The 19,007-nt window shown below is 27.8% G+C and overlaps 2 protein-coding genes, 1 long non-coding RNA gene and 1 other non-coding gene across 4 annotated transcripts; 3 read left to right on the forward strand and 1 right to left on the reverse strand.

Annotated features, from left to right (window-relative positions):
• The first annotated feature begins 96 nt into the window (after positions 1 to 96).
• On the forward strand, positions 97 to 12,338 carry LOC111421511 (carboxypeptidase E-like). The gene is made up of 6 exons (XM_023054681.2): positions 97 to 396; positions 4,753 to 4,949; positions 5,007 to 5,162; positions 5,218 to 5,791; positions 11,702 to 11,856; positions 12,083 to 12,338. Exons 1-6 carry the CDS (start codon positions 162 to 164, stop codon positions 12,206 to 12,208), a joined length of 1,443 nt encoding a protein of 480 aa, XP_022910449.2. The 5' UTR covers positions 97 to 161; the 3' UTR covers positions 12,209 to 12,338.
• Positions 347 to 2,199, reverse strand: LOC139429629 (uncharacterized). Its single transcript, XR_011640195.1, has 3 exons — positions 1,999 to 2,199; positions 1,722 to 1,882; positions 347 to 1,655 (listed from the first exon to the last, which is right to left on the reverse strand). It is a non-coding gene; the product is annotated as an uncharacterized lncRNA (long non-coding RNA).
• Positions 3,994 to 4,064, forward strand: TRNAG-GCC (transfer RNA glycine (anticodon GCC)). The gene has a single exon. It is a non-coding gene; the product is annotated as a tRNA-Gly (tRNA).
• Positions 12,339 to 15,160: 2,822 nt separating the features above from the next.
• LOC111421507 (eukaryotic translation initiation factor 2B subunit beta) lies at positions 15,161 to 16,689 on the forward strand. Its single transcript, XM_023054676.2, has 6 exons — positions 15,161 to 15,339; positions 15,413 to 15,499; positions 15,553 to 15,982; positions 16,038 to 16,232; positions 16,288 to 16,484; positions 16,544 to 16,689. Exons 1-6 carry the CDS (start codon positions 15,281 to 15,283, stop codon positions 16,614 to 16,616), a joined length of 1,041 nt encoding a protein of 346 aa, XP_022910444.1. The 5' UTR covers positions 15,161 to 15,280; the 3' UTR covers positions 16,617 to 16,689.
• The last annotated feature ends 2,318 nt before the right edge of the window (positions 16,690 to 19,007 follow it).

Raw genomic sequence — 19,007 nt, forward strand, 5'->3', positions numbered from 1 at the left:
ACACTGAAAATCCATAAGCTTTTCGCAAGTTCGAATGACGTCGAAGCGCTTGCGCGGCGGTGTAATTTTCATTCACAACGTTCGTTTTCCAGCGGCGGCGCGGCGCGAACGATATTGGCAAGTTTTCCACGAGTGTCGGGCTCATTTTAGGCGCGACAGCCATGTTCTTAACAACCACTAGCGTTTCCAATATTTTGATCATCCTCTCGCTCATCGCAACATCATCACAATTCCAATTTAAACATCACACCAATGAAGAATTGATCGAAACCCTTGAAAACGTCCATAGAAGATGTCCGAACGTAACAAGAATTTATACTTTAAGCGAGCCGTCTGTTCGTGGAGTTCCTTTATACGTCATTGAGTTTTCAGCAAAACCTGGAAGACATCAAATATGTAAGTTAATTAATTTTTATTTTTAATTCATAATGGAGAATTATAAAAGGGTTAGTTTTTAATTTGTGGTGGAGCTAAAGGGGTATTAAAAGTTCTAAAAGTGTTCGAGAGTAATTTAATCGTCCATAAAAGTTTTTTTGCCACTTTCAAAACGAAACTTTTTAAAGGGAGTAAAACTAATTATCCACACAAAGAGGGGGAAAAGGTTTAAGTGTACAAAATGAGTTTAGAAATTGATCTCCTCTTTCAAATAAAATTAGCCATCCAATTTAAAGAAGCTGATGTGGTAGAAAAATTTTCCCTTTAAATCTCGACTTTAGAAGACGAAGAGGAATTGAAGTAAATGAAAAGATTACTCTGATTTTTATTATTTTCTTATCACAATCAATTTAAGTTAACTAGGCGATAAATCATTAAAATTTTTTCGAAATAAACCGGAAATTTATTGATATAATCAACAATTCATCTCATTTCGAAACTAATGATTTTATTCGAGTTCATTATTCATTTCCATGACAAAAAAGAAACACAAATTGCATGAGTACAAAACCAGGATAACAAAGGGAGACGATTTGTGAAAAAAGTGACCTAAAAAACGATTGGGGTGATAAAACAAAAACGAGGTATTGTTACGAACCGTATCTATTACGGTGTGGTTTGGATTTGCAAACGGGTTTTGTGGAAATAAAACATTCGTCACTCGAGAGATACCAATACAGCTCGAAGAGTAATATCTCGAGAGCTTTAAGGGTGGAGAAAATGTTGTTTAAGATGAAATATGGGTGGAAATAAAGTTTGAACAGAGATAATTAAGAGATAATCGTCACGATTCAAAAAGAAAAACATTTTCTTTCTTTTTTGTTGAATTATTTTCCGTGGATTATTCTCGTGTGAACTGTGGTTTTGGTCCGGAAGTGTCCTGGACGCAAATTTATGATTCGATTTTGCGTCGTCGCAATTTTCATCCCAGACCGTTTGCGGTAATGCGATTTTCCCCGGGAAACGAACGTTCCCCGTGTTAGAAAATCGTCCGGGAAAACCGTCTGCGGCTTGATTTACTGTCCGCAACCATCGGGCGAATTGGATTCTATTCCATGCTAATTTTCCAATCGAATTATTTTCATTGCAAAAATAGTTTCCCTCCAATTATTCAGAAACTTCAAAATGACAAGATAATATATTAAAATGACAGTTTAATGTCACGATGACAAATTCAAATGTCATAATACAGGTACCTACTTAATATAGTGTTCATAATCCTAAAAATATTAAGCATCATGAATTTGCAATTTCATTTTCAGTTAAGTGCTATAAAGAAGCTTTACTTTTTAGTAACTGTTATTTATAAAACTTTCTCTTTATTTTCTTCTAACCATTCACATCGCTCCATTTTATCACAATAATCATCATTGTTATTACAAAGCTTTTTTGTATGGGGTGATCATCGTTCGAAAATTCGTTTCCACATCTCTAACCCAAACTCGTTCTGAAAATTTAATAATACATAATTAAAATAAATTTGACGTTATAAAAAGTGAGGTTATGAAAAAATAAAAACTTCAATGATTAATTTTAAAGAAAAAAACACTTCGTGATACCTACATCCACTTTAAATAAATAATTTAGGTCTTCAAAAACGTATTTTGATGGGTTGTTTAGTTCAATTAAACATTTCTTTATCAAATTCGATGATTTTAAGGAATAAAATTTAAACGTCAAAATGACAAGATAATATATTAAAATGACAGTTTAATGTCAAGATGGCAAGTTCAAATGTCATAATACAGGTACCTACGTAATATAGTGTTTGAATTTCCAATTTCATTTTCAGATAAGTGCTATAAACAAGTTTTACTTCTTACTAACTGTTATTTATAAAACCTTACTTTTATTTCTCTTTATTTTCTTCTAACCATTCACATCGCTCCATTTTATCACAATAATCATCATTGATATTACAAAGCTTTTTTGTATGGGGTGATCATCGTTCGAAAATTCGTTTTCACATCGCCAACAAAAGTTCGTTCTGAAAATTTAATAATAATTAAAATAAAGCGATAAAAATAAATTTGACGTTATAAAAAAGTGAGGTTATGAAAAAATAAAAACTTGAATGATTAATTTTAAAGAATAAATCACTTCGTGATACCTACATTCACTTTATATAAATAGTTTAAGTCTTCAAAAACGTATTTTGATGGGTTGTTCAGTTCAATTAAACATTTCTTTATAAAATTTGATGATTTTAAGGAATAAGATTTAAACGTTAAAATATTGAGACTTAGTACGCATGGTTAACGCTAGATGGAGTTAATTTCCGATATAAATTTTATTTATAAAATAATAAATAAAGAAATCACATTTTAATTAGAATCAATTAATTGATTTTTTTTATTCAATTAATGTTTATTTTGTAAAAGATCTCAATTTTACGAAGAACATAATTAAAATAAATTTGACGTTATAAAAAGTGAGGTTAAGAAAAAATAAAAACTTCAATGATTAATTTTAAAGAAAGAAACACTTCGTCATACTTACATCCACTTTAAATAAATAGTTTAGGTCTTCAAAATCGTATTTTGATGGGTTATTTACTTCAATTAAACATTTCTTTATCAAATTCGATGATTTTAAGGAATAAGATTTAAACGTCAAAATGACAAGATAATATATTAAAATGACAGTTTAATGTCAAGATGACAAGTTCAAATGTCATAATACAGGTACCTACGTAATATAGTGTTTGAATTTCCAATTTCATTTTCAGATAAGTGCTATAAACAAGTTTTACTTCTTAGTAACTGTTACTTATAAAACCTTACTTTTATTTCTCTTTATTTTCGTCTAACCATTCACATCGCTCCATTTTATCACAATAATCATTATTGATATTACAAAGCTTTTTTGTATGGGGTGATCATCGTTCGAAAATTCGTTTCCACATCGCTAACCTAAGTTCGTTCTGAAAATTTAATAATACATAATTAAAATAAATTTGACGTTATAAAAAAGTGAGGTTATGAAAAAATAAAAACTTGAATGATTAATTTTAAAGAAAAAATCGCTTCGTGATACTTACATTCACTTTATACAAATAGTTTAGGTCTTCAAAAACGTATTTTGATGGGTTGTTCAGTTCAATTAAACATTTCTTTATAAAATTTGTTGATTTTAAGGAATAAGATTTAAACGTCAAAATATCGAGACTTAGTACGCGTGGTTAACGCTAGATGGAGTTAATTTCCGATAAAAATTTTATTTATAAAATAATAAATAAAGAAATCACATTCTAATTAGAATCAATTAATTGATTTTTTTTATTCAATTAATGTTTATTTTGAAAAAGATTTCAATTTTACGAAGAAATTCTGGTCAAATTAATGTCAAATTTAATTTAATAATGATGATTACCGCTAGGTGGGGTATTTATATCATTTATTTTAATTATTTATTCTTAAAAATTAATATTTTTCAACTCAATTTGTTTTATTTATTAAATTGATTTATAATCAAATTATTTATGGCATTATTTCTTTTATAATTCGTTATATATTTATTTTTTGTATGTACTCGTTAAAAAAGACTATTTTATTCGTAGCATCGGTGGTTCAATGGTAGAATGCTCGCCTGCCACGCGGGCGATCCGGGTTCGATTCCCGGCCGATGCATTTTTTTTTCTTTTTTTAAATTTATTATAAACATAACATTATTAATTATTACATTAAATATATTAATGAGGATTCGTTATAAATAAATAAAACATTTTTTAGAGTCTAATATTCCCATCTAAATGGGTTAAACACAATTCGTTTTTCAATCCGGCAAAAAACAGCCACAGAAAAGTTAAAACGACCATCTCTCATCGTGATTTACCACTTCTGTAAACAAATTTCCATTCTACTCTAAAACTTTAAACGTAAATCATCTCGAATTGTGGAGATATCACGAAATTAACATCATAAATTAATTAAGGCGTTCTGAATACCTAAAATGAAACCATTTTTGTTCAACTTTAATGGTTTAAAGCAAAATTGTTTAGAAATGTACATGTAAAATAAAGTTGCATGTTTTGAATTCTTGTTCTACATATTTCAGTTGATAGCTAACCATTAAGAAAGGTCGTTCAATGGATATGTTCGTGACATCTTTCTTTTATTCCTTTTTATATATTTTTTAACCATTCGCGCATCGAAAGCATATTTCCGCCCTATTTACGTCGAGTTTACGTCACAGCTGTTGTGCTGAAAACGACAGCTGGATAAAACCTTTTTTATTCTCCTCAATTTATTCAAATCGATATCTCATTAAATGATAACTTAATAATAATAAAACTATTTATTTTTATCTTCTTTATAGTAACACCTGAATTCAAATACATTGGAAATATGCATGGAAATGAAGTGTTGGGTAGAGAAATGTTGCTGGCTTTAATAACATATCTCTGCGATCAATATTTGATACGTGACAAAGAAATAACGACGTTATTATCGATGACAAGGATTCATATTTTGCCTTCGATGAATCCCGATGGGTGGCAAAGAGCTACGGACACAGTAACTAATCTAATCTCGATTACAAAAATATATTTAAATAATTAATTTTATTTTTAGGGAGGTAAAGATTACTTAATAGGTCGCCCGAATAATAATTCGGTCGATTTAAATCGAAATTTCCCCGATTTAAATAAAATTATGTACAGTAACGAACGAAATATGGTCGATCATAATAATCATTTATTACAAGAAATCGATAAATTGAGTCAACCCGTAAATAAATATTAATTTCTTAATACAATAAACATTTTAATTAACGCATTTTTAGCTCCAACCCGAAACGAGAGCAGTAATTCGTTGGATAATGTCGATACCATTCGTTTTAAGTTCAAATCTACACGGTGGCGATTTAGTTGCAAATTATCCCTACGACGAAAGTAGATCGGGAAAACCAAGCGGTCAATACGCCAAAACACCCGATGATGACACATTTCGTCATTTAGCTTTAAGTTATTCAACTTATCATAAAGATATGGCCGATCCCAGTCGGAAAGGTTGTGGAGATTCCGATTCGGATAACTTTGCGAAAGAAGGTGGGATAACGAATGGAGCGAAATGGTACAGTTTAGAAGGCGGCATGCAAGATTTTAATTATTTATCGAGCAACGATTTCGAAATCACCTTGGAATTGGGTTGTCAAAAATATCCGCCGGGTGGACAATTGCAAAATGAGTGGCATAAAAATAAAAACGCTTTAATGAATTTCATGTGGCAAACTCATCTTGGAATTAAAGGAATTGTTTATAGTACGGCTAGTAAACAACCAATTAGTAATGCTATTATTCATGTAAAGAATATAACTAATGGAATGGAGAAAGATATCGAACATGATATAACATCCGGTAATTAAAAAATACTCCTTTTGTCCCAAATTATGGCATACAAAACTTTAGAAACTGCTTTATTGTATTTGTAAAATTGTTTTTTGTTGCAAAAATTGTTATTGGCGATGTTTGGTGCTGCAAAAATTGAATAGCATTGAAGAAGCCAAGGTCTAAAACATTCAAATCAGGACTATTCGGTGGCTATGATTTGAATTTAATACACCATCCATCTCTTGATCCTTCATCCAGCAATTCTGCATCGTTTTCATAAGAATGCGGTTTTGCATTATCGATAATCATCTTTTTGCGTTCTTCTGCGTTAATAGAGTCGATGTTTTTGGTCACCATTGTTCCTCTTGCACAGTTCTTGCTGTTTCTTTTTAGCCACAGTCCTATTTTGCCGTTGAAATACTGTTTTCTGGCACTGTCATAACGTGGTCTGGCCACTGCAGCCATAAACATAACGTTAGTGATGAATAGTTTATAAATTTTTGAAATGATCGACAATTTTTTCGAATTTTGCAATTTTCCGATTAAGTTTTAAAAATTCGTATAAAATCCATTTCTTGGAATATGAGTTTGAAAATTTCTCAAAGTGTTGATAAAAGTGTCCTCTTTCCAATAAACCAACCCGTTTTGAAAAATAACTTTTAGTTTTTGAGAAAACAATACTTGAAGTTTTGATTAAATTTTCGATGTTGCAATTTTCATCGATAATTTTCAAAATTCGCTATAAAATTAATTTCCTGAAGGATCCTTGTGGAAATATCATCAATTATTAATTAAAGTATCCTCTTTTTAATGCAAAAAACCGTTTTGGAAAATCACTTTTAGTTCTTGAGAAATAAATTTTATTAATCGACAATTTTTTCGAATTTTGCAATTTTTGCCGATTAAGTTTTAAAAATTCGTATAAAATCCATTTCTTGGAATATGAGTTTGAAAATTTCCAAAAGTGTTAATAAAAGTGTCCTCTTTCCAATGAACCAACCCGTTTTGAAAAATAACTTTTAGTTTTTGAGAAAACAATATTTGAAGTTTTGATAAAATTTTCGATGTTGCAATTTTCATCGATAACTTTCAAAATTCGCTATAAAATTAATTTCTTGAAGCATCCTTGTGGAAATATCACCAATTATTTATTAAAGTATCCTCTTTTTAATGCAAAAAGCCGTTTTGGAAAATCACTTTTAGTTCTTGAGAAATAAATTTTTTTAATCGAAAATTTTTTCGAATTTTACATATTTCGCCAATTAAGTTTTAAAAATTCGTATAAAATCCATTTCTTGGAATATGAGTTTGAAAATTTCCAAAAGTGTTAATAAAAGTGTCCTCTTTCCAATGAACCAACCCGTTTTGAAAAATAACTTTTAGTTTTTGAGAAAACAATACTCGAAGTTTTGATAAAATTTTCGATGTTGCAATTTTCATCGATAATTTTCAAAATTCGCTATAAAATTAATTTCTTGAAGGATCCTTGTGGAAATATCATCAATTATTAATTAAAGTATCCTCTTTTTAATGCAAAAAACCGTTTTGGAAAATCACTTTTAGTTCTTGAGAAATAAATTTTTTTAATCGACAATTTTTTCGATTTTTGCATATTTCGCCGATTAAGTTTTAAAAATTCATATAAAATCCATTTCTTGGAATATGAATTTCAAAATTTCCCAAAATGTTAATAAGAGTGTCCTCTTTCCAATGAACCAACCCGATTTGAAAAATAACTTTTAGTTTTTGAGAAAACAATATTTGAAGTTTTGATAAAATTTTCGATGTTGCAATTTTCATCGAGAACTTTCAAAATTTGCTATAAAATTAATTTCTTGAAGGATCCTTGTGGAAATATCACCAATTATTAATTAAAGTATCCTCTTTTTAATGCAACAAGCCGTTTTGAAAAATCACTTTCAGTTCTTGAGAAATAAATTTTTGAAATAATCGACAATTTATTCGAATTTTGCATATTTCGCCAATTAAGTTTTAAAAATTCGTTAAAATCCAATTCTTAGAATATGAATTTGAAAATTTCCCAAAGTGTTAATAAAACTGTCCTCTTTCCAATAAACCAACCCGCTTTGAAAAATAACTTTTAGTTTTTGAGAAAACAATACTTGAAGATTTGATAAAATTTTCGATGTTGCAATTTTCATCGATAATTTTCAAAATTCGCTATAAAATTAATTTCTTGAAGGATCCTAGTGGAAATATCATCAATTATTAATTAAAGTATCCTCTTTTTAATGCAAAAAACCGTTTTGGAAAATCACTTTTAGTTCTTGAGAAATAAATTTTTTTAATCGACATTTTTTTCGAATTTTGCAATTTTTGCCAAGTAAGTTTTAAAAATTCGTATAAAATCCATTTCTTGGAATATGAGTTTGAAAATTTCCCAAAGTGTTAATAAAAATGTCCTCTTTCCAATGAACCAACCCGTTTTGAAAAATAACTTTTAGTTTTTGAGAAAACTATATTTGAAGTTTTGATAAAATTTTCGATGTTGCAATTTTCATCGATAATTTTCAAAATTCGCTATAAAATTAATTTCTTGAAGGATCCTTGTGGAAATATCATCAATTATTAATTAAAGTATCCTCTTTTTAATGCAAAAAACCGTTTTGGAAAATCACTTTTAGTTCTTGAGAAATAAATTTTTTTAATCGACAATTTTTTCGATTTTTGCATATTTCGCCGATTAAGTTTTAAAAATTCATATAAAATCCATTTCTTGGAATATGAATTTCAAAATTTCCCAAAATGTTAATAAGAGTGTCCTCTTTCCAATGAACCAACCCGATTTGAAAAATAACTTTTAGTTTTTGAGAAAACAATATTTGAAGTTTTGATAAAATTTTCGATGTTGCAATTTTCATCGAGAACTTTCAAAATTTGCTATAAAATTAATTTCTTGAAGGATCCTTGTGGAAATATCACCAATTATTAATTAAAGTATCCTCTTTTTAATGCAACAAGCCGTTTTGAAAAATCACTTTCAGTTCTTGAGAAATAAATTTTTGAAATAATCGACAATTTATTCGAATTTTGCATATTTCGCCAATTAAGTTTTAAAAATTCGTTAAAATCCAATTCTTAGAATATGAATTTGAAAATTTCCCAAAGTGTTAATAAAACTGTCCTCTTTCCAATAAACCAACCCGCTTTGAAAAATAACTTTTAGTTTTTGAGAAAACAATACTTGAAGATTTGATAAAATTTTCGATGTTGCAATTTTCATCGATAATTTTCAAAATTCGCTATAAAATTAATTTCTTGAAGGATCCTAGTGGAAATATCATCAATTATTAATTAAAGTATCCTCTTTTTAATGCAAAAAACCGTTTTGGAAAATCACTTTTAGTTCTTGAGAAATAAATTTTTTTAATCGACATTTTTTTCGAATTTTGCAATTTTTGCCAAGTAAGTTTTAAAAATTCGTATAAAATCCATTTCTTGGAATATGAGTTTGAAAATTTCCCAAAGTGTTAATAAAAATGTCCTCTTTCCAATGAACCAACCCGTTTTGAAAAATAACTTTTAGTTTTTGAGAAAACTATATTTGAAGTTTTGATAAAATTTTCGATGTTGCAATTTTCATCGATAATTTTCAAAATTCGCTATAAAATTAATTTCTTGAAGAACCCTTGTGGAAATATCACCAATTATTAATTAAAGTATCCTCTTTTTAATGCAAATAACCGTTTTGGAAAATCACTTTTAGTTCTTGAGAAATAAATTTTTTTAATCGACATTTTTTTCGAATTTTGCAATTTTTGCCAAGTAAGTTTTAAAAATTCGTATAAAATCCATTTCTTGGAATATGAGTTTGAAAATTTCCCAAAGTGTTAATAAAAGTGTCCTCTTTCCAATGAACCAACCCGTTTTGAAAAATAACTTTTAGTTTTTGAGAAAACAATGCTTGAAGTTTTGATAAAATTTTCGATGTTGCAATTTTCATCGATAATTTTCAAAATTCGCTATAAAATTAATTTCTTGAAGAATCCTTGTGGAAATATCATCAATTATTAATTAAAGTATCCTCTTTTTAATGCAAAAAACCGTTTTGGAAAATCACTTTTAGTTCTTGAGAAATAAATTTTTTTAATCGACAATTTTTTCGATTTTTGCATATTTCGCCGATTAAGTTTTAAAAATTCATATAAAATCCATTTCTTGGAATATGAATTTCAAAATTTCCCAAAATGTTAATAAGAGTGTCCTCTTTCCAATGAACCAACCCGTTTTGAAAAATAACTTTTAGTTTTTGAGAAAACAATATTTGAAGTTTTGATAAAATTTTCGATGTTGCAATTTTCATCGAGAACTTTCAAAATTTGCTATAAAATTAATTTCTTGAAGGATCCTTGTGGAAATATCATCAATTATTAATTAAAGCATCCTCTTTTTAATGCGAAAAACCGTTTTGGAAAATCACTTTCAGTTCTTGAGAAATAAATTTTTGAAATAATCGACATTTTTTTCGAATTTTGCATATTTCGCCAATTAAGTTTTAAAAATTCGTATAAAATCCATTTCTTGGAATATGAGTTTGAAAATTTCCCAAAGTGTTAATAAAAGTGTCCTCTTTCCAATGAACCAATCCGTTTTGAAAAATAACTTTTAGTTTTTGAGAAAACTATATTTGAAGTTTTGATAAAATTTCCGATGTTGCAATTTTCATCGATAATTTTCAAAATTCGCTATAAAATTAATTTCTTGAAGAATCCTTGTGGAAATATCATCAATTATTAATTAAAGTATCCTCTTTTTAATGCAAAAAACCGTTTTGGAAAATCACTTTCAGTTCTTGAGAAATAAATTTTTGAAATAATCGACATTTTTTTCGAATTTTGCATATTTCGCCAATTAAGTTTTAAAAATTCGTATAAAATCCATATCTTGGAATATGAGTTTGAAAATTTCCCAAAGTGTTAATAAAAGTGTCCTCTTTCCAATGAACCAATCCGTTTTGAAAAATAACTTTTAGTTTTTGAGAAAACTATATTTGAAGTTTTGATAAAATTTCCGATGTTGCAATTTTCATCGATAATTTTCAAAATTCGCTATAAAATTAATTTCTTGAAGAATCCTTGTGGAAATATCATCAATTATTAATTAAAGTATCCTCTTTTTAATGCAAAAAACCGTTTTGGAAAATCACTTTCAGTTCTTGAGAAATAAATTTTTGAAATAATCGACTATTTTTTTGAATTTTGCATATTTCGCCAATTAAGTTTTAAAAATTCGTATAAAATCCATTTCTTGGAATATGAGTTTGAAATTTTCCCAAAGTGTTGATAAAAGTGTCCTCTTTCCAATGAACCAACCCGTTTTGAAAAATAACTTTTAGTTTTTGAGAAAACAATACTTGAAGTTTTGATAAAATTTTCGATGTTGCAATTTTCATCGATAACATTCAAAATGCGTTATAAAATTAATTTCTTGAAGGATCCTTGTGGAAATATCAACAATTATTAATTAAAGCATCCTCTTTTTAATGCGAAAAACCGTTTTGGAAAATCACTTTCAGTTCTTGAGAAATAAATTTTTGAAATAATCGACCATTTTTTCGAATTTTGCATATTTCGCCAATTAAGTTTTAAAAATTCGTATAAAATTCATTTCTTGGAATATGAGTTTGAAAATTTCCCAAAGTGTTAATAAAAGTGTCCTCTTTCCAATGAACCAACCCGTTTTGAAAAATAACTTTTAGTTTTTCAGAAAACAATACTTGAAGTTTTGATAAAATTTTCTATGTTGCTTTTTTATTAATATCATTTTTATTCAAATATCGCAATAATATGGGAATATAGGGTACCACTTTAGAAATGCACCAGAAGAGGATGCCGAATATCCGGCTCGAAGGGGATACCATAATTTGGGACAAAGGGAATATTATAAACGAGTTTTAAATAATTTTGTTTGTTGTAGTTTTTGGTGGAGATTATTATAGATTATTAACCCCCGGAAAATATAAAGTTACTGCATATCGTGATGGGTTTTTACCTCATAGTAGAATTGTTACGATTACAAACCCACCTTTTACTGAAGCTCAACGAGTCGATTTTGGTTTAAAACCAATTACGGTAAATTAGAACAAATTTTAATTAATCGTTGTAATTACTTTTTGTTGCTTATTTTATTTTTTTAGGTTGATGATATTCATAAAAGAAAAAACAAAAAGCATTCTAAACACAGAGTGTAACTTTTTTTATTATTTTAAAACTATTTTTGTTGGCTTATTATAAACGTTAGTTGTTAAAGTTAATTCTTTTAAAGTAAAATATTAATTACTTTTTTTGTTTTCTACAGATTCCTCCGTACGTAAGAATACAAGATAATTTAGATACAAACAACAACATAGATTTTAATACAAGATTTGCTGGACAACTTTGGAAGCAATGGAACGCACAGCAAGATCAAATGCAAATTGATTAAATTAGAGTACTTAATGGATATATGTTTTGAGGATTGAGTGGAATTAAAAACAAATCGGTGAACCATAAACAGTGGTAATTTTAACAAGAACGTGTTACGTAGTTAGTTTTAAATATATTTTATCATCTTATTGTTGTATATCATTGTATAATACGTATATATTATTAATATTTATCCCTATCTAAAGTGGATTTAAATATAAATAGAGTTTATGTTTAATCGTCAAAGAATTTGTTTTATCTTATCCCTAAATAATTAATAAATAAATAAATTCCTCATTAATAAATGACACTTTTTTTAATTTATTATAATACATTGCCAATACATAAATGTTTATTTTATTAATTTAAAAAATAATTTTAATCCTTGTTTGTAGATATACACAATTATATGTATATTCACAATTTGTTAATGAAAAAAAAAACGGTATTACGAGCATGGTACAGAAAAACTTTTAGAACGAAAGTTGTAGCAAATTTTACTCTTTACACATTGCTCTCTAACACTTTTGCTCTCAGCTGCATCAATGTCGAGAAAAATTCGAAAATATGAAAATTAGAAGAATAGTAGTTTCACAATTGGGTAATGAAAAAAAAACGGTATTCTGAGCATGATACAGTAAAACTTTTACAGCAAAAGTTGTAGCAAATTTTGCCCTTTTACACATTGCTCTGTAACACTTTTGTCCTCAGATGCATCAATGTAGAGAAATATTTGAAAATATGAAAATTGGAAGAATTCGTAGTTTCACAATTGGGTAATAAAAAAAAACGGTATTCCGAGCATGATACAGAAAAACTTTTACAACAAAATTTGTAGCAAATTTAACCCTTTACACATTGCTCTTTAGCACTTTTGCTCGCAGATTCATCAGTTTAGAGAAATATTCGAAAATATGAAAATTGGAAGAATTCGTAGTTTCACAATTGGGTAATAAAAAAAAACGGTATTCCGAGCATGATACAGAAAAACTTTTACAACAAAATTTGTAGCAAATTTAACCCTTTACACATTGCTCTTTAGCACTTTTGCTCGCAGATTCATCAGTTTAGAGAAATATTCGAAAATATGAAAATTGGACAAATTCGTAGTTTCACAATTGGGTAATGAAAAAAAAACGGTATTCTGAGCATGATACAGAAAAACTTTTACAATAAAAGTTGTGGCAAATTTAACCCTTTACACATTGCTCTTTAACACTTTTGCTCTCAGCTGCTTCAATGTCGAGAAATACTCGAAAATACGAAAATTGGAAGAATTCGTAATTTCACAATTTGCTAATGGAAAAAATATGGTGTTCCGAGCATGATACAGAAAAACTTTTACAACAAAAGTTGCAACAAATTTGACGCTTTTACACATTGCTCTCTTACACTTTTGCTCTCAGCTGCATCAATATAGAGAAATATTCGAAAATATGAAAATTGGAAGAATTCGTAGCTTCACAATTGGGTAATGGAAAAAAAACGATATTCCGAGCATGATACAGAAAAACTTTTAGACCAAAAGTTGTAGCAAATTTTACCCTTTACACATTGCTCTCTAACACTTTTGCTCTCAGCTGCATCAATGTCGAGAAATATTCGAAAATATGAAAATTGGAAGAATTCGTAGTTTCACAATTGGGTAATGAAAAGAAAACGATATTTCGAGCATGATACAGAAAAACTTTTAGACCAAAAGTTGTAGCAAATTTTACCCTTTACACATTACTCTCTAACACTTTTGCTCTCAGCTGCTTCAATGTCGAGAAATATTCGAAAATATGAAAATTGGAAGAATTCGTAGTTTCACAATTGGTTAATGAAAAAAAGCGGTATTCCGAGCATGATACAGAAAAACTTTTACAGCAAAAGTTGTAGCAAATTTTACCCTTTACACATTACTCTCTAACACTTTTGCTCTTATCTGCATCAATATCGAGAAATATTCGAAAATATGAAAATTGGAAGAATTCGTAGTTTCACAAATGGGTAATGAAAAAAAAACGATATTCCGAGCATGATACAGAAAAACTTTTAGACCAAAAGTTGTAGCAAAATTTACCCTTTACACATTGCTCTCTAACACTTTTGCTCTCAGCTGCACCAATGTCGAAATATATTCGAAAATATGAAAATTGGAAAAATTCGTAGTTTCACAAGTTGCTTTATGGAAAGAAATACGGTATTCAGAGCATGATACAGTAAATCTTTTACAACAAAAGTTGTAGCAAATTTTACCCTTTACATATTGCTTTCTAACACTTTTGCTCTCAGCTGCACCAATGTCGAAATATATTCGAAAATATGAAAATTGGAAAAATTCGTAGTTTCACAAGTTGCTTTATGGAAAAAAATACGGTATTCAGAGCATGATACAGTAAATCTTTTACAACAAAAGTTGTTGCAAATTTAACCCTTTACACATTGCTCTCTAACACTTTTGCTCTCAGCTGCTTCAATGTCGAGAAATATTCGAAAATATGTAAATTGGAAGAATTCGTAGTTTCACAATTGGTTAATGAAAAAAAGTGGTATTCCGAGCATGATACAGAAAAACTTTTACAACAAAAGTTGTAGCAAATTTAACCCTTTACACATTGCTCTTTAGCACTTTTGCTCTCAGCTGCATCAATGTAGAGAAATATTCGAAAATATGAAAATTGGGAGAATTCGTAATTTCACAATTTGCTAATGGAAAAAATATGGTGTTCCGAGCATGATACAGAATAACTTTTACAACAAAAGTTGTAACAAATTTTACCGTTTACACATTATTCTCTATCACTTTTGCCCTTAGATGCATCAATGTAGAGCAATACTCGAAAATATGAAAATTGGAAAAATTCGTAGTTTCACAAGTTCCTAATGGAAAAAAAGGATATTGCGAGTATGATACAGAATAGCTTTTACAACAAAAGTTGTAGCAAATAATATATTTATAAACAAGACTTTAATTTTCTAAATTTATAAACATAACCTATAAACGTCAAACGTGAACGTCAAATTAACCTAACCTTAATCTAACCCGCTAATAAAAAAAGCATAAATTTCATAAAATTACACATTTTAAAAACTATTTACTTCAAAAATGGAAGAAACGGATAACTTAAAAGATATTATGAAGTTAATAACGGATATAAAAGTGCGGTAAGTAATTAAAATATCAACATATGTGCGATTTTCATCATAACTATAAAATAAATCTTTCTATATTAATCAGAAGAGTGAAAACTTCGTACGATATAGCTTTAAAGACCGAGAAATTAATTGAAAATTACATTGCTGTAGGAAAATGGAACACAGCAAGGTAAATATTTTTTTTTAGGTTATGTATCAATGAAAGAATTTTTTTTTCATCAGAGATTTAATGGGAACGATTCGAAAATACATGGAAACAATCAAACAATACCTTCCCCACGAAGCAACAATAAATAACGTAATGAGACATATTTTAAAAATAATCAGGGATGAGTACGATTTAGGTTTTAAAAATAAAGGTGATGAATCCACGTTGTATGCTTTATTAACATCGAATCCCGATGATCAAAGCTTGAAATACGGCCAAAAAATGGAAAGTTTAAAAACGGCTTTATTGGATCATTTATCAGAATACAAAACGGAACTTGAAACAAGCGCCGATAACATTGCAAGTCAAGCGGCGGATCATATTCATACAAACGAAATTATTTTAACAATTGGACAATCCGATACGGTTACTAAATTTTTATTGCAAGCGGCTAAAACGAGGAAATTTCAAGTTATCGTTGTTGAATCTGCTCCAAATTATGATGTAAGATATAATAAATCAAATTATAATTATAATTTAGTTAACAATTTTTGATTAGGGTCATAATATGGCTGTAAATTTGGCGAATCATAATATTCAAACAACTGTAATTCCGGATGCTTGTATTTTTGCGATGATGTCTCGAGTTAATAAAGTTATAATTGGAACACATACTGTAATGGCTGATGGAAGTTTAAGATCAGTTTGTGGAGTACACACCGTTACTTTGGCTGCACAACATTATTCAATACCTGTAATAAAATAAATCCCATAATTTAAATTAATTTATTTGATACATTTCGTTTTAGGTAATTTGTCTTGTACATATGTATAAATTAAGCACCATTTATGCCACATCCCCAGAACATCCAACTTTTAACATTTTAGGTTCACCTGGTGCTATTTTACCATATTCAAGTGGACCAATTTTAAATAAAGTTCACGTTTATAACCCAGTTTTTGATCATGTCGAACCGGAATTAATCTCTTTATTTGTTACACATCAGTAAGATTTTATTATTTTTAAATTTTAACCTCACTTTTTACTATTTTTTAATGTTTTAGAGGAGGGAATACTCCATCCTATGTTTATCACATGTTGTCTGAGCTTTATCACCCAGACGACTATGAATTATAAATTAATTATAATTAAAACAAATAGAAATAAAAAAAGTTTTGGAAAAATTGAAGAATCATCATGTGGCTTAAAATCGACGATTTTTTTTTTAATCTATACATATAAATAACCCAAAAAAACGTTAAAAATAAAAAGGAAGCGCGGAAAAGTGCAGAACATATCGAAAAATCACTTTAAAGTTTCGATGTGACGTCACAATAATAATAATATACTTTGTAAAGGACCTAATTATTTGAAACGTCAAAATTTCAAAAAACGTCAATTTAATTTAATATTTTTAGGACTTTCTAAAGATTTAACATTAAAAAAACGTAAACAAATTCCTTTTTTCCTATGGTTTAAGCATAAATTAATTAATTTTTGTAACAAAAATGACGTTTCATAAAATTGACATTTAATTTTGACAAATTGTTGTGAAGTTGGTTACAGTTGGTAATATTGAATTAGTATCACCTTGACGTTTAAACTTTATTCAAAAATTTATTTAAAAATCATTATTTAAACACTAAACAAGTGTTATTAAACTCAAGAAATAAAGAGTTAAAATTGATCTCTCAATACGGCTAAATCCGAATGATTCTAGGTCTACTGTTAGTTCTACTTTTATTTCAGTAAGAATAGGCAACAATTTAGCGCTTAATAACAATTAAAACTAGAATTAACACTAGACGTAGTCTTCAGACGCACGGCTAAATCCGAATATTTGTAGTTCTACAAAAGTTGTTCCTTGTTTAATTCTTAACAAGTTTTATTTGAAAAATATTTTAATACAAACAATAATTAGGAAGATAATTTTAAATTTCATTTTTTACTGTTCACAGGGAAATGCAAAAATTGATAATTTTAAAAAATGGTGCCTACAAAAGTTGTTCCTTGTTTAATTCTTAACAAGTTTTATTTGAAAAATATTTTAATACAAACAATAATTAGGAAGATAATCTTAAACTTCATTTTTGTACTGTTCACAGGGAAATGCAAAAATTGATAATTTTAAAAAATGGTGCCTACAAAAGTGGTTCCTTGTTTAATTCTTAACAAGTTTTATTTGAAAAATATTTTAATACAAACAATAATTAGGAAGATAATCTTAAATTTCATTTTTTTACTGTTCATAGGGAAATGCAAAAATTGATAATTTTAAAAAATTGTGCCTACAAAAGTGGTTCCTTGTTTAATTCTTAACAAGTTTTATTTGAAAAATATTTTAATATAAACAATAATTAGGAAGATAATCTTAAATTTCATTTTTTTACTGTTCACAGGGAAATGCAAAAATTGATAATTTTAAAAAATGGTGCCTGCAGAAGTTGTTCCTTGTTTAATTCTTAACAAGTTTTATTTGAAAAATATTTTAATACAAACAATAATTAGGAAGATAATCTTAAATTTCATTTTTATACTGTTCACAGGGAAATGCAAAAATTGATAATTTTAAAAAATGGTGCCTACAAAAGTTGTTCCTTGTTTAATTCTTAACAAGTTTTATTTGAAAAATATTTTAATACAAACAATAATTAGGAAGATAATCTTAAATTTCATTTTTTACTGTTCACAGGGAAATGCAAAAATTGATAATTCTAAAAAATGGTGCCTACAAAAGTTGTTCCTTGTTTAATTCTTAATAAGTTTTACTTGAAAAATATTTTAATACAAACAATAATTAGGAAGATAATCTTAAATTTCATTTTTTTACTGTTCACAGGGAAATGCAAAAATTGATAATTTTAAAAAATGGTGCCTACAAAAGTTGTTCCTTGTTTAATTCTTAACAAGTTTTATTTGAAAAATATTTTAATACAAACAATAATTAGGAAGATAATTTTAAATTTCATTTTTATAATGTTCACAGGGAAATGCAAAAATTGATAATTTTAAAAAATGGTGCCTACAAAAGTTGTTCCTTGTTTAATTCTTAACAAGTTTTATTTGAAAAATATTTTAATACAAACAATAATTAGGAAGATAATCTTAAATTTCATTTTTTTACTGTTCACAGGGAAATGCAAAAATTGATAATTTTAAAAAATGGTGCCTACAAAAGTTGTTCCTTGTTTAATTCTTAACAAGTTTTATTTGAAAAATATTTTAATACAAACAATAATTAGGAAGATAATCTTAAATTTCATTTTTTTACTGTTCACAGGGAAATGCAAAAATTGATAATTTTAACAAATGGTGCCTACAAAAGTTGTTCCTTGTTTAATTCTTAACAAGTTTTATTTGAAAAATATTTTAATACAAGCAATAATTAGGAAGATAATCTCAAATTTCATTTTTGTACTGTTTACAGGGAAATGCAAAAATTGATAATTTTAAAAAATGGTGCCTACAAAAGTTGTTCCTTGTTTAATTCTTAACAAGTTTTATTTGAAAAATATTTTAATACAAGCA

Source organism: Onthophagus taurus, chromosome 3 (assembly GCF_036711975.1).
Source record: "Onthophagus taurus isolate NC chromosome 3, IU_Otau_3.0, whole genome shotgun sequence".
Lineage (NCBI taxonomy): Eukaryota > Metazoa > Arthropoda > Insecta > Coleoptera > Scarabaeidae > Onthophagus > Onthophagus taurus.

Bases quoted from the DNA above. Each gene is read 5' to 3' on its own strand.
- LOC111421511 (XM_023054681.2), top strand. From the start codon at position 162: ATGTTCTTAACAACCACTAGCGTTTCCAATATTTTGATCATCCTCTCG. The intron at 4,950-5,006 runs GTAACTAATCTA...TTTTATTTTTAG, and splicing joins GGCAAAGAGCTACGGACACA to GGAGGTAAAGATTACTTAAT. The intron at 11,857-12,082 runs GTAAATTAGAAC...TGTTTTCTACAG, and splicing joins TTGGTTTAAAACCAATTACG to ATTCCTCCGTACGTAAGAAT.
- LOC111421507 (XM_023054676.2), top strand. From the start codon at position 15,281: ATGGAAGAAACGGATAACTTAAAAGATATTATGAAGTTAATAACGGAT. The intron at 15,340-15,412 runs GTAAGTAATTAA...TATATTAATCAG, and splicing joins ATAACGGATATAAAAGTGCG to AAGAGTGAAAACTTCGTACG. The intron at 16,233-16,287 runs GTAATAAAATAA...ATTTCGTTTTAG, and splicing joins CACAACATTATTCAATACCT to GTAATTTGTCTTGTACATAT.